We start from the raw sequence: 26,318 nt of genomic DNA on the forward strand, positions 1-26,318 counted from the left end.
CACAATGCCAGTCAAAGCCCACCTGGAGCCACAGGAGAACCTCATCACTGGTTCCACATGAAATCAAAAACTAGTATTGACAAATGATTCTACACAGTGTAATTTAGGCTATCAATAATAAATCGACGCAGTCAATAACTGCATATTATAGGTGATCTTTAAAAAGAAGATGTAAGCATGAAAAGAACGATTTTAACTAACACATGAGATTACTAATGACACTGAGCTTTTGAGACTTTGTGTAAAAAAAATCCACGTGTTCAAACCTAAATCAGGTAATGTTTGGAAAATCTGCTGATCTCGGCTGTGACATTTGAAGTAACTATAAAAAACATGTTGCCTGGCTGGCACGTTTCATTTAATACAGAACGTTAGCGGACAATGCTTTAGAGTCAAGTTGTAAATTCATGAGTGGTCCATATGCCTCTTTTATTAGTTTCCCTTTTTTTTTTAATAATACAGCCGAGAGCTATGACATGCACTTCCAGATATTCCTTTTTTTTATCTTGACACATCCCTTTTACTGCATTTCAAAATCAGCAGACATGACCTGGATTCATTTTATTAACATCTCTGAGCAAGATGAAAGAACAACCAAATGAAAACGGCAATTAAAGTCATTGTTCAGAAAATGAATGAATATAGCCTTCAAAACCAATATCAAAAGAACTTTAATTTCCTCTAAAACGTTGTGACGGGGTAACAAAAGACTGAAAAAGGAGGTGGAACTAAAAGAATAAGCTAGAGGAACATGCTGCAACTAGTTCGGTTCATTGACAACAGGTCAGTGACATAATTAGCATAAAAAGAGCACTTTAGAGAGGTAGAGTCTCTCAGAAGTAAATACAAAGGACAAAGGTTCAGCAGTCTGCAAAAAAAATGCATCTACATATTGTGGGGCAATAAAAGTCATTAAGTATTCCATCATTTTCAGTACATCTTTTCATTGAAAGATTTAAATAATCTAGAAACATCTTTGGGCGCAAGGGACGCAAATCAATACTGGACCTTCAGGCCTTTCCTGTACCAAAGATCCAACCTCTGGTCTTCTCAGTTCCTACATCTTTACAGACTGCTGTTAAAGTGGAGGAGACACTACACAGTGGTACACATGGCTCTGTCCCAGCTTATTTAAGATGTGTTGCTGCTATCAGATTCAAGATGAGTTAATAGTTTTCATTAAAAGTGGTAAAATGTTTCACCTTTAACGTTTGACACATTTTTTATGTTCTATTGTGAATACTTTGTCTTAGGGTTGTAGCTTATTTGTCCTCCTGCTGACAGTAGCACGCCGATAGAAGGGGAGAGAAAACAAGATTAATAGAACAGATGACTGCTTTTGTTTTGTTTCACCTCTCATCTCATTCTGTTGGTTGTTTTGAAACTGGACGCCTGATGACTTCAACCTCTTCTTTTTGAACACCTGCCAAAATGAATTTGACTTATTTTGGCGGAACCCCTCAGTAGACGGCACCCTTTTGCTCAGATTGAATCTGCTGTCAGAAACTTGGAGTAATGCTAAGACACCAGAGGAAATATTAATCATGACATTGTTGATAGATAGATCAATTCCGCTGGAATACTGTCCAGTTTCATCCTTTGGCAACTGCAGTATCTGCAATGTCATTCATGATTTTCCACTTCAACGCAGACTTTAGTTTGCTTTATTTTAAGGTCATCTGGAATGTTTGCCTAATGAAGCTTGGGATGAATGACTTTATCTGGCAAAGATCCATCGTGGATGTTTTTGTGCAAACTGTCTGTAAATCCTTAAAAAGAGAAGGTTTCTTTGTCTTCCTTTGCCTTTCTCTTTAAGTTGCACGTTCATTCTTCATAAAGTTCCATTCCTTTTTACCTTCATGTTATATTCATTACTGTTCCTTTCCCCGCTTTGCAATTCAGGCTCCTCAGTGTTCAGTCTTGTACTGCTTCTTTATTTAGAAATATTTTTTTTTGCCTTTATATTTCCCACCATATTCTGCAAAATTATCTCTTCACTTGACACTTTTATTTTCCTTTTATAACTCTTTTTGCCCCTTCCTCACTCTCCTCACACGTATGTTTATCTACTTTGTTAATTAACACGTGTAAACTGTGAACTTGGCTCTTCTGGCTCTTCTCACCCTGTTTGCTTTACAGCTTTGCCAAAGTGCAAATGATGTATATCAAAATATCGTTCTTGTGCTCTGACTCTGTTTTTAACCTTACACAGGAAAGAGAAAACATCTTTCATTTGACTGCAGTCATGCTGAGATAAAAGCCTGAGATGAATACTTCACTTAAAAAGAGGAAAAGTGTCACCTTTCATCTATGCTTTGTTCTGATATTTGAGTCATCCTATTAAATTTAGTTACTGCATCACATTTTAAGGGATTTTCCTTGAGTCTTTTGTCCTTCAGACATTCTGTTGTAGATTTACTGCTGTGTTTGGGATCATTGTCCTGTTCTATGACCCGATTTCAACCAAGATGTAGTTAACTCTTGGACTCTTAGAATACTTTGGTATCCAGAGGGGTTCATGGTGGACTCAATGACTGCAAGGTGCCCAGGTCCTGTAGCCGCAAAAAACAAATCAAATCATCATACCTCCACCACCGTGCTTGGCAGTTGGTATGAGGTGTTTGTGCTGATATGCTGTGTTTGGTTTTCTCCAAACGTGCTATTGTGCATTATGACCAAACATCTCCACTTCGGTCTCCTCTGTCCAGAGGACATTGTTCCAGAAGTCTTGTGGTGGTAAGATGGAACTTGCTGGGACGTCAACTCCTGGGACTGTGACTTTCTTAAATGTTTTCCATTTATTTCCTCTGTTTCCTCTGTTAACACACACCAGACCAGCAACCTGCCAAAACCCTTCAAAACAAGCCATACTTACTCACTCTTTTTCTAATTGTGCTGTCATGAACATTTAACATTTAAGTCTGAGTTTTTTCTTTTTTTTACTGCCCTTGAGTGATTAACAGCAACTCCATGATAAGACATGACCATTTGTCACTTATGCTCAAATAACAGTTGTCATCCACATGAAGCCTTCAGCACATTTTAAATTAACTATACAATACTCACACATGATAACATTGTCCTGGTAAAGTCCTCTCCCCTCAGCTATATTAGCAGTGGGACGGCATTAAACTGCACTACACCTCAGCTGAATGAACTATGACTGCACACCAAGCCCAGACAGAAAACACTCACATTCATGCACATTTATACACACAGGATCTATGCATTCGAGTCAAAGCTTTTGCCTTTTGGTCTTGCTTGTGGTCCATCTTCCTCCTCCTTTTTGTTTTCAAATACAGGCCTACAGTTAAGGTCTGTATTCTGCTTACCCGGGTTAATGAGACAGATGGCAAAGTGGGCTTCACGGTGGGAGAGGGGTGGCACTGATTTTTGTGTGACACTGTCCACGGGAGCATATGTGCTTGGGTGAGGACTTTCTGGGTTTAGAATCCTGTGCTTCTGTTTCTCAGTTTGGAACAGCAAGAGACAGGAAAAGAGGAGAATACTAGAGAAGCATGGAGGAGGGGGATGTGAATGCATGGCAGAGTTGAGATGTTAAAGGAGATATTAAGGAGGAAGTTCTATTTATGGAAGGAAAAGATTCATGTTGTTTTTTTCCACTGCTCTTTAAAGATCTGGGGTGCTGATATCCATATGGAAGAATAAAATCACCATAGTCTGTATGGTCTCAATCCGCTTGTGGCGCTGTATCAGCTCTCATCTCACCGCTCATGATGATAATCCAGGCTACCATTGAATTGCGTCACTGGTTTGATGTTTGCATCATCAACAGTCTCTGTGTTCTGGCCGTCACCTTTTCTTCTGTTCTGTTACCTTTAACCAGTTTCTCCCTTTCACTTTCTCTGTTGTTACGTTGACAGTTACGCTTCAGGTGGGTTATTGCATTGGCTGTGCAACGAGCAGAGCCAGAGAGATAAGTATTTTTACCTTCCTGCTGCCTATCCTGCGGTTTCAGCAGAGGTCACCCAGTCCTGTGAAGCGAGATTAGACTAAGGAGTGTTGTCATTTCTGCCTCTGAGCTTTGATCCATTTTTCACTCAGGCAGCAATGAGACATACCTCAAGGGGTGCTGCATGGGTGGTGGACTGCCATGCTTCTCTCAGTTCCTCAGAGGACTCCAACAATCACCAGTACCCTATCTGCATCCACAGCAGGGACCCACCAGGGACTCATCAGACTTACCATCCTCTATTCTTACATGGGAACACCAGACTAAATCTGAGGGTTTTTTGTGTGCACCTGTGCACATTTTACTCACCCGAGTACTCTGCAGAAAATGATAAAGGATGAATGGAAAAAAAGGAAGCAGGAATCAAAGTGATTCAATAGATGAATCAATCTAGAGGAAGTACAGCATTGTCGTGCATGATGGTTGTGCACGTTAAGTGTCACATTATTGATGAAGGTTGTATTTCTTTCAGAATATATCACTGATTTCCAACAGCTGTTCTGGTAGTCACTAAAGGTTTGTGTGTTTGAGTTGATGTGTCAAAGCATGTGGCCATCTTTGTAATTAGAGGTTATTAAGGATGCATGTAGGCATTGTGATGAGTTGTGGGCTAGTTTGAAATATAAAAACTTGGTTTTGCACATCTAGTGGTAACAGTGGAGAGAATTTGTGAGGTTGGCGCTTCTGTCCAGTACTTCCAATGATTTTGAAATGGGGGCAATAGCATCAAACTTTGACATTGCACATTTGTGTCTGTGAAAATCCCGATTGGCCAGTCCATCATAGATGTTTGGTATATGAGGTGGGTAGTGGCTCCTGCTGCCCACCCTTCATTTCAGAGCATGTTTTTCCAAAGCATACAGGTGTCTGACGCTGCATGGGTCTCACATTCCCCTCAGTGCAGAGAGATTTTAGTTTTTGAAGTTGGCAAGAACTGAAACGGGACAGTAATGTACTGTGTAGTTTTATACAATATTATATTCCAGGATATTTGACTCCTTGGCATCTTTGAGAAACATCCTAATGTACTGCCTATATTAGATGTGAACAGCAAGTGCTTATACTTCATTGTTGAGTGTTAACTGATGAATGGGTGACAGGTGGAAGTGTTCATTAGATGGTTAGAGAATCATTAACCATTAGACTATGATCAAGACCGGTTTGGGACTGTTATGTTCTCTCCTGTGTTTTCTGCTTCATCTTCACTTGTTATTTAGGCTTTAAAACTACTTAGTTAGGCTTAGGAAATTACTTGGGTTAAAGTACACCGCTTCAAAATGGTTATCAGTTGAAAATAATGCTGACTAACTCTGTTTCACTTTGTTTACCTGTCACATTAAAAAAGTAGATTATTGAATTACACCCACTTTGTTTAACATCAACTAGTGTGGAAGCAAAGTGAAACCTCTTCGGAAATATAAGACTCAGAACTACTAAACAATCAAAACAGGATTAAGGACATAGTTCAATTTCATGATAATCTGATGGATTAGTTTGAAGGAGACCATTTTGATCCAGACTCAAATGCTCAACAGGTCCACACAGACCTTCAAGCGGGAATAATTCCCTTTTCACCAAAAACGAGGAATGTTTTCCAGGGACCTCCTGCTGTTCAAACAACATTTTCTGATATGAGGTGTGGCAGCTGAGCCTGTGGTTAGTGGTAAGTGACTAACCCCTAGTCTGTGGCCAAAGGATCACAATGCGCACAATGCATCCAAGGACAAACATTGTGGGAGAGAGATAAAAACAGAATAATAACATCTCATTGATGCATACACTAAGGGTTATAACAAAACGGGGAAAACAGGGCATGAAATTGAACCTGTTAAAAATAGAGGGAGAAAGACAAAGAATATATAGCCTACCTTCCCACTAGTATGGGAAAAAAAGAGTGAAAGAGAGACGTGGAATGATAGAGAATAGTAATACTGCCACTCATTAATGAAGATTTTTTGCTCATACAAGCTTGAATAGAAAACAATGTGACAATACAAAAAGTGTTTGGGGTGCGCTGACAGATTGCCAGCAGGCTAACAGTGGTTACGATGGGCAATCTCACTTTGCTCAGTGTAACAAATGCCTCACTTTATGTCTATGTGAGTGTGAGATTTATTTATAAATCTGCATGAGAGTATACATGCAACATTGTTTGTGGGAAATGCCCCTATTTCTGTCTTTTCTCCATCATGTATCATTCTTATCCAACTGCTTTGTCTCTGTCATATCACACTTTTCCTGTCTTCTAACCACGGTGATTTTCTAACAGTCTCCTGTTAGCACTCATTCCACACAGACAGAAACCTGGTGAGAACTCCACACGAGTACAGGGGGTGATGATCCTGATGTTCTCAGACCGGTGCACTGCCCTTCGTATAATCCATTAGCCCAATTCTTACATTTATTCTGCACTGCAGACTTTGAGGTCGCTGTGGATGATGACACATAATGGGATGTCAGTGACAGCAAGGCGTCTCTTTGTACTTTACACATGAATAAGTTTCCCAATGTTGTCAGAAGCATTAGGTCTTATGGCTATAGTGCTGTGCTTTATCAAAGTGGGTCTGCAGTCGGTCTGTGCAATACAAAACTACATCCGAGTCTATATGTCTATATGTGCTGATTATCCCACAACCAAGATTCTATGCTAAATAATTCGCTTTTTGACATTTTCCATTTACATACAAGCATTCACTACATAAGACTGTTGAGAAACCAGATATGATCTCACAAGCGAGCTCTGAATCTGATTGCTGATGTTTGTTAGTAGGATTATGCTAAAATTTTCAGGCTGAATTTCATGAAACTTTGCAGGGGAAATATTGGAGGGGATCAAGATTACTTGTGAAAATGTCCAAATGCAGCACTGATGTTGGTGCACATCTGTTGTAAAATGTGATCAAATCATCAACTCTCAGCGTAACAGACCTTGGGTTTTGGGCTAGATCTCAAATTAGCAAATTATGGCCACAAATTGTGCAATTATGATAAGATAACTACAGTATAATAATAATATATTATACTGTAGGAACCTTTTCAATTCAATTCAATTCAATTTTATTTATATAGCGCCAGATTACAACAATTGTCATCTCAAGGCACTTAAGTAATATAGTCCAATTCAAGCCAATTGGAATTCAATTCATTGTAATCATAATCCAATTAATTCATATAGAGCCAATTCAAAAATGAATATCCTAGCTAAGGAAACCAACAGATTGCACCGAAACTTGTCTTCAGTCCAATCTCCCGTCCTGAGCGTGCCATTTGCAGTTCCTTTAACCTTTTCAGGAGTAGGGCAGTTTTTTCATGCATTCAGACATACAGGAACTAGGGACCATGGTCCTCAGTTCCTATAACCATTTTAGCTCCTTCTCAGGGTCTTTTCTGGGTTCCATAGGAACACATATGATGTAGGTGTTTGGTGGTTGGTAGCTCCGCCCCTTGTCTAAAATGTTTACTCATACCACACAGACACAACCGGTGCATGTTTAATAAGTTAAACTTAGACGTCGTCTCCTTTGTCTGCGGCGCTCTGCTCTCCTTCTTTCCTTCATGAAACAAAGAAGTATCGCCGCTGCTCCTGACAGCTGCTGTGTGCTCTTCCAGCCTCGATCTTAGACGCCTGATGTGATCGTCCATGATTAGTATTTCCTTCACGCAGACCATGAACACGGTGGCCTCCTCACTCTTCATATTAGCTTCTTAGTGGTGCTGTTTCACTCTATCCTTACTTTTCGCGGGTTTTATTTTTGTTGTTGAGTGTGGCTCTAAAGTAACACGTCTGTCACAGACGGTTGCGTCACATCACAGTCCCTGTCAAGGTCCCTGACTCATGTGCGAATGCAAAATGAAACAGTTCCACTGGGGAAGGGCAGTTCTTCTAACGAAATTCGAGGTGGACTGTTCTTAGAAATTTGTTCTTAGAACATCTCTGTCCGAATGCAGCTATTGATAAAGATTTACAACTTTACAGTGTGGCTGTGAGTGATGTTTTGGTCAATTGATATATACGATAGAGCTGTGGTAAAAGAATCCAACTAGATTATATTCCTCCACAAAATTAGTGCCAGAATTTCATATCAATCTAAAGAATGAAGTCAAGTTCCTTATGTAGGAACCATATGTGACCCAGCTGTACATTAACTGGTCCAGATGACATAAGCGTACATTGACTGGTTAAACCACTGGGATGACACTGGAACATTCCATTCGAAAAATGACTTATAAACTTTGTTGAAACTGTAACTGTTCTTAGCATTTTCCTCCAACAAACTGAACAAAACTCAGAAGACTGGAGCAACAGTGAAGCCCATGATTTATTGAGCCAGTTTGCAAGAGGGCAATATCGTCTGCTAACTGGCCTTTGCATCGCTTCAGCCTTCCTATCTGCAGTGCAAATGCAAGCAGAATAATCCCATTGTTCAGTTCATTGTTTATAACTTAATTTGTTTCATCTCTAAATCATATTGTTGGACTTGAGACCTGTTCAGGGTGTACGCCCCCGTCACAAACAGCTGGGATAGGCTCTAGTCCCCCCACTACCCTGAATTGGATTAAGTGGGTTTAGAAAATAGATGGATGGATGAATCGTACTGTATGGCATTTACTGGAATATGTCTGAATAATTCTATAGGGTAGAGATACTGTACCTTGTAGGGTAGAGATGCGTATTCATACGCACACTTAAAGCACACAAAGAAGTGCAGATACATCAACAATAACTTTCTGGATAATGGCTACAAATACTCCACTACTGTCAGATACATGAAAAGTTGTTCCTTTTGATGGTTTAGGTCAAACACTACAACATAAATGCCTTTAAGGAGTGATGATGTGATAGTGTGATCTGTTATTTTTTAATCGTTTATCAGAATTCACCCCATGATGGCAGGATGTGTAGCATTTTGACACTTTTATCTTTATATGTTTGTATGTATGTTTCTAGCTTTCTATATTTTGGCCTACTACCAAACATGTCTATGGTCCAACATGTGTATGTGGACCCCACATGGGATATGCTCAGGCTACAGGTGCCAAGTGGAACCCATGTGGGTCAACTAAGTAGGGCCTACATGGGCAAACACAAGACCTAGATGACATATTTATGTTTACCCCACGTGGGTATTGCTCAGGCTATTTGGGTGGAAAGTTGACTTGGGCATAAAATGGGCTTCTTATCTGGAATCCACCTGGATCACCGAGGTAGGGCCCATGTGTGCCACCCAAGTGGGTTCTCTTTGTGAGTCTGAGTTGGGACACTAATGGGAAATGAGTGCATGGGCACAAAATTGGCAACACAAATAGGATCCATTTAGATTTCTGGTGGTATCCAAAAGGGTTATCAGTGTATGGTTATAAAGTTGGGAAACACACCTATGGGGCTGACGTGGCCATACTGTAAGACATGCGCTAACACAAGCCATGTCTGTTCGGTTTGGTTTTAGGTTGCTTTTGCACTGCAGATAGGAAAGCTTAAATAGCCAGCTTTGGATTATTGAGAGATCAAAATTACGTTGTTATTCCTCCAGTTCATACAGGTTCAATAAACCTTTTTTTCACCAAGTATTTATTCCTCTGTTTTTCTTTTTGTTTGGCAAGGTAGGGCTGTGTTTTATATGGAGTTTTTACTTGCTTAATTCCTGTTGTGAGGAGGCAAAAAAGATGGGATACCTCTTCCAGTCGTATGAAAAACTTCAGTCAAGTAGAAAAAGATAATCACAGTCACATAATTTTGTTCACCAGTCCCCATCAAAATCTGATTCTGGCCTCTGTTAGTCTACCCTGAGTCTTAAAACTCTTCCTAAATGATATCTTTCACCCCAGTATTTAGCTTTGGTTGCTTCTTATTTACTCGTGAATATTCAATGTTGTCAAAACGTGTCTTAAACAGTGTTCTCATTGCCTCCCAGACTTTGAAATCTCAACAAAGTCAAACATAAACTTTGAAGTGTAAGCTCTAAATCAAGATTGCGAAACAAATCAGAATATTTCAAGCAATTAAAAGTCAGTGCTTCTTGCAGAATTTGTGCATTTCTTGCTCTAAATTATCCTTCTATTTCCATCTGCCTCTACCCTGTGTGTTTTGGTTTTGATGGATTTCTTTAAACCCTAACACAGATGGAACAGTGTATATATTTGTCAAGGAAAACATTCGTGGAAATTATTCCTATCACTGCTCTGCAGCAGTGTCACTGAGCTTGATTTGTTCCTCGCAGCTTTGTTGACATCATTCTCAGTGATGATACAACAACAGGCTGTTTGTCTCCTGCCTTTTTTCTGATCTTTTGACTAATTTACTGTTTTCCAAGTCAACACATTACAGTAGTGAAGCTGTTTGACTTGTTAATTCATCCTGACAGATCACCATAACTTTAAAAGAAGCTCAAATTACGTACAAAATAAGGTACATAAATGTGAAATGTCTTTATAGAAAATGTTGTTTCCTTGCTGCTCACTTTCATCTATCCCCTACTCCCTCTGCTCCTCTGTGAGCTCCACAATCCTCCACATTTGTCTCAGCAGTCAGAGCAAAACATCCCCGCTTGTGATAGACTCTTATTCATGAAAAGGGCCAGTCTGAATGTACTCTTGCATTTGAGTAAAACCCACTGACACGACTTGAGATGTGATTATCTATACACAGAGAAACCCCCAGCTTCTTCGTGCAGATGAAAATGGGTTCTATGGTGATGATGCTGTTTGTACATGCTCAGCAAATTAATCACATCATATCTCATGTCTGAATTAATGTTTCATTCCTTTACTCTTCTCTCTTCTTCCACATTAAATGGTGCATTTGAGTATGCACTGGTGGTCATATATCTCTACCCTTACAGATTTTCCCAGTCTCACAGCCCGATGACACATCAGCGTCCTAGAATGACACATTATTTTGATGCACCACTTTATTGCTACATTGTCATAGCGTAAACTTCAAGAGGCGCTTTAATTTCATCGAATTATTATCCAATTGCCACTAAACTGCAGTGACAGCCTCGTCATAAGTAGAAGGGCAGTGGTAGGTCAACAGAGCGAATCCTGCTGCAGCAGAGAGATGATTTCGAAGTCTTGGGTGAAATGATGCCCTACGTGATTCATACGGATGCCATTCAAACATGAATTATTCATTCCTGTAGTGTAACACCTAACCTCTTACCCTTTTACCCTCAGCATACACGTCATCCGAGCAGTTTGCTTGCTACAGCACCAGTGTGGGAAGACTAAAAACTTCTGAATAAAAACAATTGGTTATGATTCATTAAGCTCTCATAAAGGATCAGTTTATGTGTTCTTTACATCTGAAACTTAGGAAAATTGGAGATGGGACTTTTGTGATTGTCTTAGACTCTTACCTTAAGACCTCATTCTAGTTTATTCAATTACATTTTTACATTTTCTGCACCAGGTACTCCCTCACTTTTACTCAAATGATTTTGATTTTGACAACTATTGCTTTCTACTGAATTATAAACACAAGTAATGTAACATATACCACCATCTTCTGGCGACACTATGTAGCCTAGTTGATTTGCTTCAAATCAGTCAATGCAAATGTGTTCTTTTTTGCGCCTTTTCATAAGGTCTAGGCTAGTGAAGTCAGATTTGTTTCACTAGTGATTGAAGATTGCACTATATTGTAACCAAATCTGCCTACAAGCAGCCATAAAGATCACAAATAATTTATTTTGCCCATGCAAAAACAGTCTGGTACATAGGCACCACTTATCATTAGCGACATTAAGTAAGATCCAGAGATTAGATTTCATATGCTGTTGAACAGCGCCAGGTCAACCTGATCAGAGAAATTCATGAGACAAACAAGACTTCTTAACACCAGCACACAATTCAGTTGCAATCCATTGAATTATATGCTAGACATTTTTTCTTGCCTAAAGCCTAACCAAACAGCAACTAAAAAGGAAAGCAACAATGACCCGAAAATGAAAGATTAGGGAACAATGGTAACGCTCACAAAACACGCTATTGTCACCAATCTTTATCTAGTGATTTGTTTCCACACACTACATTTTTATTCTTTATTTTCTTGTCTTGCAGCTAGATGTGATAAATTAGTTTTTCTACATGGTCTCTCCATTCCTGAAATAATAACAAACTAAGATTGCATCACAACCCCTGTCCCTAAAAACTGGATGAATGGACAGTTAAATGTTTTGCTGTGAGACCAATCTGATCAGTAACAGAAGTATAACGTACAAAGTAGTAAAGTGTTTCCAAATTAGTGCCTCCCACTTCTTTACTGCTTTTCCCCAAGGTAAAGTGTTCAAAAGCACTTATAGTTGAGTGACACCAGTGTCATCTCACATTTTGTTGTGTATACAGGCTCGAGCATTCTGCAGACCAGCAGTCCCCATGGAAACGGCCACTTAGCTGTCTTTTAATTGCTCCATAAATGCTCACAGTCTGATCACACCCCTGATATATCTGATATGAAGCCACTGATTAAACTCCCACCCCAACAGCCTTGATTTCTTGCTCACATTAGTGTTTTGAGGTTTGCCATGGTACACCCAGTGGGGTTTTACTGTTTAATGGAAGAAACTACTTGATTGGGCATGCATATCACAGCACTGCTACTCTGGGTGGGCCCCTGCATGATAAGAACTCTTTTGACTTGGCTGGACCCACCAGAAAATGCTTTAAAGCACAAGACTTGACTGAAACATGGTCATTCTCCTCATCTCTCTTTGGCTGTGTCAGTAGTTCTTTCATTTCCTTCTGCTCTCATTCCCCAGACATCTTTAGTGCTTCAGAATGTGTTGGGCATAAATGGAGATTTTATGTTAAGTCTGGAGGAAGAACGAGGTTGATAGGTCTGTGGAACTCGGTCGGTAATGAAAGCGGATTCCGCCACAGTAACAGCATGCAAATTGTCAGGATCCTTTTAAAGATGAGGCACATTGCTTTTACAGAAAGTTATTCAATGAGAGAACTAGCTTTGAGGATGTGCCCGCATATTTTAAGGCTGTCAGCTCTCATAGAGACGAGCCTTACAGTTTCAACCCTTTTAGGGATCGTCGGTGCTGAAGAGGCATCACTGTTCAGACTCACACAGAGCAGTCACCTGACCAAAATCTATGCAAAAAGCTCATCACGAAAAACAGCAATTAATCGGTGAGCATCTAAAATTAATGGCTGTTGTTTTTGTTACACTGAACACTGAGTTTACATCTCTACCTCATCACAGCCAGAGCCCGCAGTCTGTTAAAGATATAATAATTACGTTGGGCAATTACATAGTTTTCCATTTTACAATTTTCCCTAATCATCCCTCTCGGTAGAGCTGTTTTTTTTGTTGTCAATCTGGAAGTCTATAATCTTTTTAATTACACTGTGTGGTTGGTTCTACATATGTTTGCTGAAGTGTCTGAAAAGTTTGTGAAGCTTTTGGAGTATTTTATATTTCTGGAAAGTTATGACAGAAGACGTCATCTCATTTTCAAGCAATTTTTGTCCCCAAGTCCTGAAAGTAGATAAAGAGGACATAATCAAAGAAATAGGGCAAATTATTTGTACTTGGTCATTTATTTATTAAGTAGAATGAGTCACATTTAACGTTGTTATTCCCCTCTGGAGAGGTCAACCGACAAACATCATTTAAGGAGCAAGATGTGTAATAATCCCAAAGCGAATTACCTCTAAGCAGCTAAAGGCCTCTCCCACTGGGCGAGAGGCCAGGTACACGTCCTCTATCCATCACAGGACTGCCCTCATGTTGGCAAATGTAAGTGTTTATGAGTCTGCCATCAGGAGAGCACTGAACAACATTAGTGTGCGTGGCAGGGCTAGAAGAAGAAAAAAAAAGAACATCGCTGTTCATCTGCGTTTTGGTAACGATCATGTGAACAAGGAAAAATGTGTTGAAACAGACGTAACCAAAATGAAACATTTTAGTTTAGATTAGAGATGTTATGTTTGGAAAAGGAGAAACACTGGATTCCAGCATTATCCTGTGGGTGAAACATGGTGGTGGTAGTATCATGACTTAGATCTGTTATGGGCCACCTGTTGGAATCATGGATTTCTGTTGCTGCAGTCATGTAAAGGAGCAGAACTCCAACACTGTCGGTAGACTGTAGATATTGGAAATCAGAAAATGACATGAATGTTAGCAGGGGCATATTTTAGTCACCAGTTGTCTGTTTTCTTTGTGTGCAAAGATTCTTGTTGGAGAATTGTGCGCTTTCTTCACCAAGGCAGAGGGAACCCAGGAGAAGACCATCGTCACCGCTGACTGCTGCTACTTCAACCCCCTACTCAGACGCATAGTGCGCTTCCTAGGTGAGGACGGTGTTTCGCAGTGCGCAGCCCTTTCCTGTGAAATGGTAGTTTGTGTATTCATGTGTGATTTTTTTTTATCAGGAAGAGTTTGGGACAACACGAAAAAGATCACAGCAAGATATCATCAGAGATAAGGGTGAATTTTAAGAGTGTGACCCGCTACACTTGAGAGTACATGTAGCTGTTAATTGGATGCTAAAATGGGATGTAATCTTTGGAATAGAATATTCAGGATCTTGGCAGGAAGACTGACATGAATATTAAGTAGCTTGGAAATTTGCATCTTGAGCATCAGCTGAAGTGAAGACTTCTGTTGCAATTTCACACCTCAGATTATAATAATGTGTTGAAGCTATTTTAGGAAGAAAAAAACCCCACATCATCCGCTTTATCTCTGGTTTTCTCTTGTGTCTGTACTGCAAAAAAACAACAACAAAAAGTCTCAAGCACTTATTCCGCACATTTGCCCTCCTGTATCAAAATCTTCCTCATTCCCATTTTGTTCCCAGGTGTCTACGCCTTCGGCCTGTTCACCACCACTATTTTTGCCAACGCTGGCCAGGTGGTGACAGGAAACCAGACGCCTCACTTCCTGTCCGCCTGCCGACCAAACTACACGGCGTTAGGTTGTCAGTCAACCATGCAGTACATCACAGAGCGCCGCGCCTGCACAGGCAACCCGCTGATTGTGATGTCTGCACGTAAATCCTTCCCATCGAAGGATGCGGCGCTCAGCGTGTACTCCTCAGTGTACACAGTGGTAGGTTGGAGCATGCCTACTTATTTATATCTGCTGCTGTTTTTCGTGCAAAGCCAAATGTAAATGTTTTGTGAGAACAATATTCTTTAGATCACAGATTAGGACTATGGCATATTGAAAATGCTGTTTACAGTCTGCACACAGCTTAAGAATGAGATATTAGTGCAGCCACATCAGTTACAATCATATAAAGCTTTCAATCCGGGTAGCTTTTTATCCACTTTAGCTTTTAAATCTGGAAATCTGATGCTCTGTTTGACACCTTACTGCCTGCTTTGTAATAAACCCAGTGCTGTTGTATGTGCCTGCATGCTCTTTGTGACTTCTTGTGTTTGTTATGCCTTACTGTGCACTCCTGCTTGTATCCTCCTCTGCAGATGTATGTGACGCTGGTGTTCAAGACCAAAGGCACACGGCTCACCAAGCCCACCATCAGCCTCACCCTGCTCTGCTTGGCCATGCTGGTGGGTGTTGTCAAGGTGGCTGAGTACCGCAACCATTGGGCTGACGTCCTGGCGGGATTCTTCACAGGGGGAGCCATCGCTGTGTTCTTGGTGAGGAGAGATGGGAATGATAGTGGGACAAATGGAGGATTAGAGGGAAAAATTAAATGCTAAAGATGAAGATTTGGAATCTAATTTATTTCTCAGGGCATCGGACTGCAATCACATGTAATCTCTCTTTTGATACTTTAAATTTATGCCCAAATGTTTGGGTTTATTTATCATTAAAAGAGGGGAAAGGTGATGAGAGCAGCTACAGGCTGCAAGATTAAGACAAAAAAAAACCTCTAAATCACAGAAGAAGACGTGAGCAGCATTTACTCCATGCGGGTAAAACGCTGCATCAGCATCTAAACATATTGGGGTGTGTTTGGAAGTGTGGTAACTATAAAGCCCAGTAGCCATTTTTCTCCAGACGATTGTTGTGTGACCTTAACAAGATGGGTGCCCATGTTTGTAAGTTAGTAAAGAAAGAGACTAACGTAAAGCTGACATGGCTTTTTGGGTTATTGTTTGTCTTTGTCTGACAGTGGTGGGCCATGTATTTTACACCCAGACCTTCAGTTTTCCTCCCATAATTAAAATATCCTTGGATAGCCTCACTATAGCACTAAGGACATGCTATGGTCTTTTAGCCACCTCATTTTCACAGCGACAGTAACCTTTTAATGAGTAGAATTGAGCGATTTCGCTCAACGTTCAACACCTGTAAGAGTGACAGTAACTAACTGAAAATCTATGAATACGTGACTGAGGAGATAAAGGGTTACATCAATATTACGATGTTAGACAGGTTAGTGCATTACAAACAGTACCGATTTTATATCAATGTCATTACCGAAAGATAAGACAGCAACTGACAACAACCAGCAGATTTACTTGTACAACCACCAATCAATGAAAACCTCTAAAATACAACCAACAAACTTCCCCACAGATTCCAGTCAGCCTACTGGGATTAAATGCACATTCCACTACACAGGTACATACTCAAGATCACAGTCAGGTCACTGAATCTTATCATCATTTACACCTCTCTTGCAAAAACTCAAACAAAGCAATAGAGATGATAAATATCCATTACCCTACCTCACACCAAGATAAGTCTTTCTGTTATTCTCCTCCACGAGGTTATAGGGAAATGGACAGCCAAGCAAACAACATTCTATGAGATAAGGGATAGTATGTATCCTCACAAACAATTCCTCATCTTTGATACATAATGCTCAAAGCAGAATGGATAAAACTAACTTCAAAAGTACTAAATACATTTAAGACCCATCATGATGCTGGCCATAGTTAGTGAAGATGTGTTAAAAATCTATAAAACCTCCCAAAGATCATCATTTAAATAAAAAAGTGCTGTACAAATCCATTCCCTGGCTGGAACAGGGCTGTTAGCAGCAGTTCCCATCTTTCACTAGACCCTTTGAGGGATAACAAACAGCCCATTGGCAGCTATTATGCAAATATACTTCATTGTGCTGTTTTGAATTCCTGCAGAACTTATTCATGTACCCCCTAACCCTCTGGCCTTTGTTAGTATTTGCGTGGAAAAAAAAAGAAATGATCTTCCTTGCTTTCGGATTTGACACTATATCCTCTTTGTCATTCAATGATCGGAGATCTATAAATATGCTAATCTGGTCCTGTCCACATTTCTGCTGGTTCATCAGCTGACACTGGCCTCCCCTGTCTCTGCCAAACAATGACCACTGCTAATAATGTCGTGATTCCGCCCCAAATTCATACATCCGGTGTGTTATGACTGTATGTTAAATAAAACTCAGTTTAAAAAAATCTTTGAACCATCTTTGAACCAGAGAACAATTCTTAAGAAAATTAGAAATTACACAAGGTCAGACCCACGTGAAAGTGTCATAATGGTAATTCATTCAATTTCTATGCTTTCAACAGTCCGAGAGATGCTACCTCCAGGAGTCAGAGCTGCTAACTAGCCTGTTTCTCCTACAAGTAGTCCAGCTCCCAGGATTAGAGGCAACCAGCAAAAGATAGGCCAAATGAGGAACCACGGCTCTCAGCAAGCCATGCCATCCGACTGGAAGCAGATAGCTCAAAGAAAAAACCCTATTCCCTGGCCTATTTAGCCCAACACTTGCAAATCCAGTAACTTCTGCAGCAAACCAGTCTTTGGTCTTCTCATGACCTCATGAGCATGTAGTTCACTCAGCTAGCTCTAAGGCCTGTCTAGTTATTAATCATATTCAGCTCGGCACTTCCGGAGCTGTCTCAGCATACTCTAACCTCTCCTTAACATGCAAGTTTCTTCTTATTTAATCTGTTTCTTCCAGTACATGCAAATTAGCTGTACAGCCACACACAGCAAGTAGTCAGACTTGGATGGCACTGGTTCTGTTAAGTGTCTACAAAGAAGGTGTTCTGACTTTGCCCATGAGAAACTTTCAGTGGTGCTCTGTAGATTCAATCCTTGGTCATAACACTGATGGCTGACTTTAAAGTGAAGAAAAAAAAATGGAATTTAAATCAAGACTTGGAAGTTTGGATTTTTGCAGATCTTTTACATGCATGACAAAGCTTCGAAGGAAGGGAAACAATGCTGAAAGCATAATATTTCTATCAACGGGATATCAATCCGTCAGACTTGTAGATATTTTCCCCTCTTACTAGAACTGCTGCTGCTCACCATTTTGTGCACAGAGAAAAAACTGCTGCTTTTATGGTTTAACGCATCAGTGTTACTGAACAGCTGCTATTCGGGGTCAAGATGTATTTTTGGCTTCCCTGTAAACTCTTTCTCCTGCTCTCTGTCTCCAGGTGACTTGTGTGATTAACAACTTCCAGCAGTTGCTTCCCAGTCCACCCCCACTGCGACCCCAGCGCCCCGAGTCAGTGCTGGGCATGCCGATGGTGTCGCTGCCCTGTGTGGAGAGTCCACTCGAAAAGTTAAGTGGCCCTCAGGTAAGGGGCGGGGGTGGGTGTGAGGCACGGCCATGCCCACCAGATAGCTGAGATAAACACCCCTTGTCTCTGAACAGAAACCGTTATCCTCCTCCCCCCCAAAATGAAATAAAAACAAACATGCATGCTCAAAATCCCACCTCCATTCCTGGTCCCAACAAAAAAACACCCAAGTGAATCCTTTAAATATCAGCGCACCTCCTGTAGAATGATTGGGATGCAGGTGAAATTTGTCATACTGGTGTGAAGTGAGCCCGAAGGCAGAGCAAATTTTAGCATTGAATGAGGGTTTGCTTTGGATTCCTTCACCCTGCGTTTCATTTTCATCAGGGGTTCAGGGAGTCCCTTATCTCTTTAAGGTGAATCAACTGCGTGGCCAAAACCTTTGAGGTATATTCAGATATACTGCTAAGCAGCTGAGTAGAGGAAAGCTTTTATCTCAGCTGCAGCTAAAAGAAAGTGAGAAAATAACAGGCGCCTCAAATTGGACCATGTCTTCAAAAGTGCTGCATTTTCTAAAGAGATTCTCTCAGGTGACGTCCAAGTATTTATCAAAATGTCTTGCGTCCTCTGTGGTCTGTCACCGTCACTAACCCTCACCTGACTGCCTCTTTTCCTGTCTCCTACCTTGCCTCTCTCCTCTCAATCTGCTCCCTTGTCCCTCACTCTCCTCCAGCATCCTGCACTCTCCTCCCCACCTTACAATGCCTATGTCCAACCATTCTAACCGACCCTGGATCTTTTCGTCATTGTCTGTCATTGTCCGTACTATCTTCGTCATCTGTTGCCTTATTTCTGTTTTTGCTCCGTACATCTGCTCTCTCCTCTCCCGCCGCTCACCTCACACGTTGCTTTGGATTATTCTTTTCTTCACTCCTCTCTCTCCCTCGCCGCCTCTCTGCCCCGTCCTCTCTCTTTCTCACTCCTCTCTCTCCCCTGCAGACTCCGCGGAGGTCTCCGTTTACCGAGATCACATGACCATCAGCCCTATCGGTTCCCCGCCACCCCCGATGTCCTCATACCGTCTCGCTCCATTTCCAGCGAAGTCTAGACCAGCCGGAGCAGCACTCGCCGCGCTGCGCCGCCCATCTGGCCGGGCGGTACACAACGCTGCACCGCTCCTACTCCACGCAGGTCTAGGCCTCCCTTAGCACACATCACCCTGTTGCCCTCTCAACCACCGGGGAACCGATAGGCAAACTCCTAAAAGACTTCTTCTTTGCTGGGATGCCCAGTGAAGTACTATGAACTTTCAGTACAGTCAGGTACATCTTTAGTGCTTTTTTTAAAAAGAAAAGGTCATGTAAAGCTCACTTTCATCTTCTGTAGAGATCTTTGCAAAGACAAGAGCATCAAACTGTGACTACCAAGAAACCAAGAATGTCCACTGCTTTGTTTTTGCTTGTTCGTTTTCTTTTTTCTTTTTTCGGGAGGGGGGGTGTTGTATGAATGAGTTTAGACCGGTTAAAAGGAAGCAGGTGCTGACAGCTTAAAGTGATGGTGAACTCCCTCTGCACAGCTTCAAGGTGTGCTGCCAAGGGGGTTGCTACGTTGGACCAAAGAAACCCGCTGCAGGGAATGTGTGCTGCTGAGATTTACCCGTGAAAACACCCTTTCACCGAGCTGTACACCGACACACACACACACACACGCACGCAAAAACAAACAGACACATGCACGCCCTTTCCCCCTCTTCACTTTCTCTCACCCTCCTAATCTCATCTCACGCACTCACACCTCCAGTCTAGTAGCAGTGCCCCTGTCAGCTCTGCATGAGGTTTACCCAAATCAAAGGACCCATAGCACATCTCTCAGCAGAAGCACCTGACAGAAGCAAACAGGATGAAAGTGCAGACATCTTCACTTGGCTATCTTCTTTTTTTTTTCCTTTTCCCTCCTGGACGGTTGCAATTTTTCCAAATTCTAAACTCGGATGACACAAAGCCGAGCTCCTGGCTGCAGGTGCAAAAGTGAGCCACAATAAAGTGCGTCACATTCAGGAGCAGATTTGGGGGGGGGGGGGTAGTAGTACTTTTTGTTCACTTTTCAGATGAGAAGCCTTCATGCCGAACTCTGTATGTGATGCCAATTGAAGTTTTTGTGCGGATCATTTCATTGGATTTGGACCAGCGTCACTCACCCTGAAATGGAGTAACTTTTCCACAGACTGGTCGTGTCACGTACTGTAACTATTATTTTCTGAGATTCTATCTCCAGATTTATTTATTGTACATGTATATACTGTGTATTTGCCAGTTTTGCTGATTTTGATTTGCACATCCCCCGTCAGTCCAGTTGTTTTAGCCCTTTTATGCCTTGACAAGTCAACTCATGTCAGATTGTCTCTTTTCTCGGTGCCGCTGGCTATAATACTATCACTGTGCTGTAAAATGTTTCCCTCTGCTGGACAACACACACACGTACATGGAAACACTGAAACACAGGGAGAGACACCTGTTTTTACAAAGCACACGTTTGTGAAAGCACAGAGATGCACAATCACTCTCACATCCCTTTACCCCCTTGCTATTTGACCTTCATTCCCCTTTATCCACTTTCTATCACTGAAGCTTGTTTTGTATGATACTGTAAATAGATCTTTTTTTCTACCAAGAGTGTGATTTTTACACAAGCATCGCACAGAATCAGCGCGGACATTGGGAAAAATCTTGCATTTGCTATGATGACGGAAACGTGTGATGGTGAAAAACAGGGCAGGTTGGGAAATAAATGAATTCTTTGGCATGTTCAGACTGGGAGAGTCTCAGTGCAGATTCTGTGTGTTCAGAACTTTATAACCTTCAGGGCTTTTTAGTTCTGAATGGACATATTGGAGCTGGGCAATAGATTTGATTTTTTTAAAAATCTTCTAACCGGATATGAAATAAGACAAAGCATTCTATGTCAGATAGTTACATAGTTATGTAACTAGAAAACCAGTTTCCTCTGGAAACCCTGCCCCACACACCTTCTCTGTCTGCAAGCAAACTGAATAAGCTGCAAAACTTCTACTCTTTGTAATTCTTTAAAAAAAAATTCCCTCTTCCTTTAGCAACAAATCTAGCAGCTTTTAGGACTAACCATAGCTACTTTTTGTTGAAGCAACTCAGAACCCGACAAGTTCAATGACTTATGCTGCCCAATAGTTTCTTGTGAAGTGGACTGCACGAGGTTTAAAGCCATGTTTGGTCAGATTTCAAACCGCTGGGAGCAGAAACAGTTCAAACAGAACTTTGGACTGTGAACTGACTTCACATTAAGTTGAATTTCAATATTACCCATCAGACACTGCAGCTTGGTGAGATCCAAAATAACAATGTTTAAAACGATAAAAAAATTTTTAGGATAACAAGCCATTGCCTACATTGAAAGTACACTATTCAGTTATTAAGCTGATGTTGGTTTGGGGAGCTTAGCTATGAACTAATGTTAGTTTTGGATATTAAAATGACTCAATCCAGTCCCACTACAAAGTGTGGCGCAGTCACAGATTTAATCTAGAACTCATACAGGATTTTTACTGTTTTTCTTGCTACCGAACACAAAAAATAACTCTGAAAATGTTGTTTTCTCATTAGGTCAGTGTTTCTATATGCTGTCACTCACTGTTTTGTTGCTGTTTTACACTTTTCAAACTACTGAGTCAAGTTTGTTAAAAGAAAAAAAAAAGATGGTTTAAGGTTAGGTTTTCAGAATTACTTGGTTATGGTTATGTATTAAAGAACAAGATCATTATGGTTTGGAAAACATGCCTCGCATTGAAACTAACCATTTAATAATGTATTGCATCTGCATACTGAACTATGGGTGCTGAGTCCTTCCCCCTCTGCTAAACACACAAAATGTGCCGGATACCCAAACCAGACATCTTATTGAAATTCATCACTTTGAAAGTCGCGCTGGATGGTACTAAAAAGAAAGACAGAATTCATCTTCATCAGCAGGAATACATAGTCTCCTGTCACGTTTTTTTCAGTGAGACTCATCTGAATTACTACAGCAGTAACAGATATCTCATGTAATAAAGTGACCGGTGTAATGCAGGGAGAGACTGCTGTCTACATTGGTCGTGTTGCAAATTTAATGAGCAGGGAACAGGAGGATGGAGTACTGTTTATGTCACTGTGGAATGGAGTACAGCTTTGCTTTTCTTCTGACACCTTTAAGTCATGTTCAGTCAGTGCAAGCTGCAACTTCTGCTGACTGCATAGCAGTGGGAAGTGTGAATTAAGTTTCTCTCTGAGTTATTATTTCACATGGAGCTATAGCTCCAACAAAGCATGGCTGTAGTGAATTGGTGAGATGGTAGTGCAGCTTAACGACTTTTTGTTGTTCGATAAGGAGCAGAAAAGCACGTAAATGTGAGCAGTTTTAATTTAGTCTTATGTATCGAGAGCGCATAGACTAGTGAGAAACAAACACAAGTTAAGGGCCTACATTTGATAAGTGTGAAGCATTTAAATAGTCAACCTACTGTTATTTAATACTCTTATAATTATCATATTACTAAACACAAAATCTATATAAAACATAGTAAATATCAAGATATATATTACAGATCGATACATTCAAGCTAACTGCATCCTTCTGTAATATTTTTTTATCCTATCTGATGGTTTTTCTTGCCGCATCCTGCTGGTACACTTTATCTCTTCCTACTCACCTCCTCCCATAGCTCTTCTTTAGTGTTCCTTAAATATGAAAGCGTGTTGTCCATCACCATGTAGAACTGTCTTTGTAACATGTAGAACTAATCTTGTCTACATAGATTCGAACCCTAACCATATCCTCTTAACTTCCGACCTTAACCATTTGCAGTCAAAAATTGAGGAAGCACGGATGGGAGGGAAGTAGAAAAGTGCAATGACTATGAAAAAAGTTGTTCAAGATAAGTCTCTAGCTAGGGGATGTCTTGCGAGAAGGTGCTCAGAGCATCACAAAGGTCAGTAGATGTCATAGCGTAGGAACATGTGGAGATGTAGGGCATCAACAAGCTGACGAATTGAAACTTAAGCTGTATGGGTATCAGTAACAAAGCCAGTAAATCAGAGTACCATAACTGTAATTGTACAATTTTTAAGAGTTTTTAGTGAAACTGCAGCATTGTACGCTGTGGACATGTGTAGTTATTTTATATTTTGTTTATTTTAAGAGTAGGCTATGAATGTTGTATCTTTTTAAACGTTTCTTTCACCAATACAGTCAGTTTGGTTTCTGTAGATTTTACAGAAAGCACAAAAAGATCTGCATCTTTTGGAATTTCACAAGAATCTATGTGCCGGTAAGTTTTTTGGTTATTGTTATGCTTTTTAGTGCCACTTCTAAGCCAAGGTTGTGTGTTTTGATCGTCAGTAATACTTTTTTTAAAGATTTTTTTTTTTATCCAGTGGATGTTACACTTTGCCATCTCAGATTTTATGCACATCCTGTCCTTGTGAGGAGTTTGATAAAAACATGTTTTGGTGGCTCAGAAAGCCAGGGCTGCATATACCATATTTTCAGAGTTGTGAAGTTGAGTCAGAAGTATGATTTTTTGCTGCATGACATCCCTTTGTTCCTCTTTTTTCCTCAATGCATTCCAGTCTGTCATGTCCAAATGAAGCAGAAACGCCTTAAGATAGCATTAATGGAACAATGTAATAAGTCACAATCGCAAGTGCAAGCTACTCCCACCTGCAGAATCTCTCTTACTCTTTGCAGGTGCTGTCAGTCATTTTCTAGCTCAGTGCTCCCTGTGTGAGTGCTCTATCCGCACCAGGAATACACAAATGAGATACAAACGAATGAACACCAACAGAAAAACGCCCTTCACAAAGAGGCAGATTCTCCCTTTGTTCCGCTGTCAACTGCTCAGCTTTACTCTCCTGTAAAGTCTTTGCTAACTTGTTATAAATCAAAGAGCAAACACGCCGTGGTTGACTGACATGTGAATAAAAAGCACCAGTCTCCTTCAGATCTGCAGCTCGCAGGGAGGACTCCGTTTCCTTTGATCCTGTTGCAGCAAACCCTCTGTTTTGTAAAGATTTGTGTGATGAGAACAATAAATAGATACTGCGATAAGAAAAGCTGTCTGAGCCAGTCTGATCAGTTCGTTTTGGCCCTGTGATCAGAGTGATTTTGCTGTGTGTTTCTAGAGATAGGTGTAGTGTGTGTGTTGGTTTTTGTGTCTGTATTCATTCCACTATGATGAGGAGAGACTGATCTTCTAGTTCAGAGTGCAATGAGAATCAGGCAGCTTACTGTTAGCCACCAGAGAATTAACAACACCTGGTCATTTATCTATTCATTGGTTAAAGGTATTGTTTTAGATGGCGCAGTCACATGCAGCACGTTCAATTATTCATTCATTCATGATTCATTCAAAATTGATTTTTTTCACAACATGACCAACATTCCTGAACCCCACATTTACCATTTAAAGCTGTTGCAGTTGTAACATGGGGACGTATTTGGGTAGAGAAAACTGCAAGTTTTTGCAGCTTGCCCTGCGACAAGGATAAAATTCTCAGTATTTTCACTTCTGCTGTTTTAATTCTGAGTTTTTTGAAAACTTGTATGTGCATCTACTTGTAACCATGCCATAGCAGTTAGGTGGTTCGATCTCCAGTGCCTCCGTAAGTCAAAGTGTGCCCAGGCAGGGCCCTGAACTCCTTGTTGCCACAGACGTGCTCAGCGGTTTGTGACTGTAACGAAAAAAGAGACAACTTGAATAAGAGATTCAAGGTCCATTCACTAGCTCCTCTTAGAGCTTTAAAATGCATGTCTGCAAACTTTGAAGGACTCACATCTGAAACCATCCTGGGTCAGAGACAGAGAGAAAGAATAAAAGTTGTGTGTGTGAAAAGCCTGGCATACGGAATCTTTCTTCAAAAGATGTACTTATGCACTGCTGAACTTGGCTAATGCATGCCATCATGAATACTGTTTAAAGCAGCAATTACTGTATCTCTATTGTGCATTTTGTTATGCTGTCTGGTGGAGTTGTCACCAGTTCTAACTTCTTTGTTTGCAGCTGAGCAGATTGCCTAACAGCTCTGAAAGTTTATCAGATGATTAATATGGAAGGCAGAGGGGGAAAAAAGTGTTTTGCAACAAAATGTCTCATTGTTTTCAGAGTGATATTTGTTTATTTGTCCTGTGAAATATTGGACAATGTTTTCTTTTGGGACCTCAAACTGTATAATCCAACAAAGAGAACTTTTAAACAGAAATGGCTGATAGAAAGTTCAATGCAGCAAGGAACTCCATGTAAAAATGTCAGGATTTATACTGTTTTATGAACATCAAATCATTCTTATACATAGATACACACACACTCATATATATATATATATATATCTATATATATATATATATATATATATATATATGTGTGTGTATGTGTGTGTGTGCATGCATGTGTTTGAGCATGTATTGGATATCGAGTATTGTGCAACTGACACAAGAACTGTACTGAAAATCAGTGGCAACAGGTCTAATGGAGGGATGAATCCTCCTCAGAGCCCAGACCTCAACATTATTGAAGCAGCGTGGGATCATCTTGACAGAGAACGGAACAAAAGGCAGCCAACATCCAAAGAAGAGCTTTGGGATGTCCTTCAAGAAGCCTGGAGAACTATTCCTGAAGACTACTTAAAGAAATAACAGGAAGCTTTTCTAAGAGGGTTCAGACTGTGTTGGAGAATAAAGGTGTTCATACTAAATATTGACTTTTCTTCAGAATTATAGAAACTCCGTTTTTACCTTATGTAGCTCAGTACTTTTGCTCAGAACAGTATTTAGCAGAGCACCTGAGGCTCTTGTCTCTTCCTTAAACTACCAATGTACTGCACTGGTGTGG

At 40.6% G+C, this 26,318-nt stretch overlaps 1 protein-coding gene across 4 annotated transcripts in view; it reads left to right on the forward strand.

Annotated features, from left to right (window-relative positions):
- The window catches only part of plppr2a (phospholipid phosphatase related 2a), a 57,877-nt gene extending 32,046 nt beyond the window's left edge, over positions 1-25,831 (forward strand). For 2 of the 4 annotated variants that reach the window (XM_072368347.1, XM_072368349.1), the window contains 5 exons: positions 14,155-14,275; positions 14,785-15,035; positions 15,413-15,589; positions 18,335-18,462; positions 19,421-25,830. In XM_072368347.1, the coding sequence (XP_072224448.1) occupies positions 14,155-14,275; positions 14,785-15,035; positions 15,413-15,589; positions 18,335-18,462; positions 19,421-19,529 (786 nt within the window). In that variant the 3' untranslated portion in view covers positions 19,530-25,830. Of the gene's footprint in view, positions 1-14,154; positions 14,276-14,784; positions 15,036-15,412; positions 15,590-18,334; positions 18,479-19,154 lie in introns of all 4 variants that reach the window. The other 2 variants (XM_072368350.1, XM_072368348.1) reach the window with 2 other exon arrangements.
- The last annotated feature ends 487 nt before the right edge of the window (positions 25,832-26,318 follow it).

This window comes from Leuresthes tenuis, unplaced genomic scaffold (genome assembly GCF_036924035.1).
Source record: "Leuresthes tenuis unplaced genomic scaffold, fLeuTen1.0.hap1 SCAF_17, whole genome shotgun sequence".
In the NCBI taxonomy this organism is placed as follows: domain Eukaryota; kingdom Metazoa; phylum Chordata; class Actinopteri; order Atheriniformes; family Atherinopsidae; genus Leuresthes; species Leuresthes tenuis.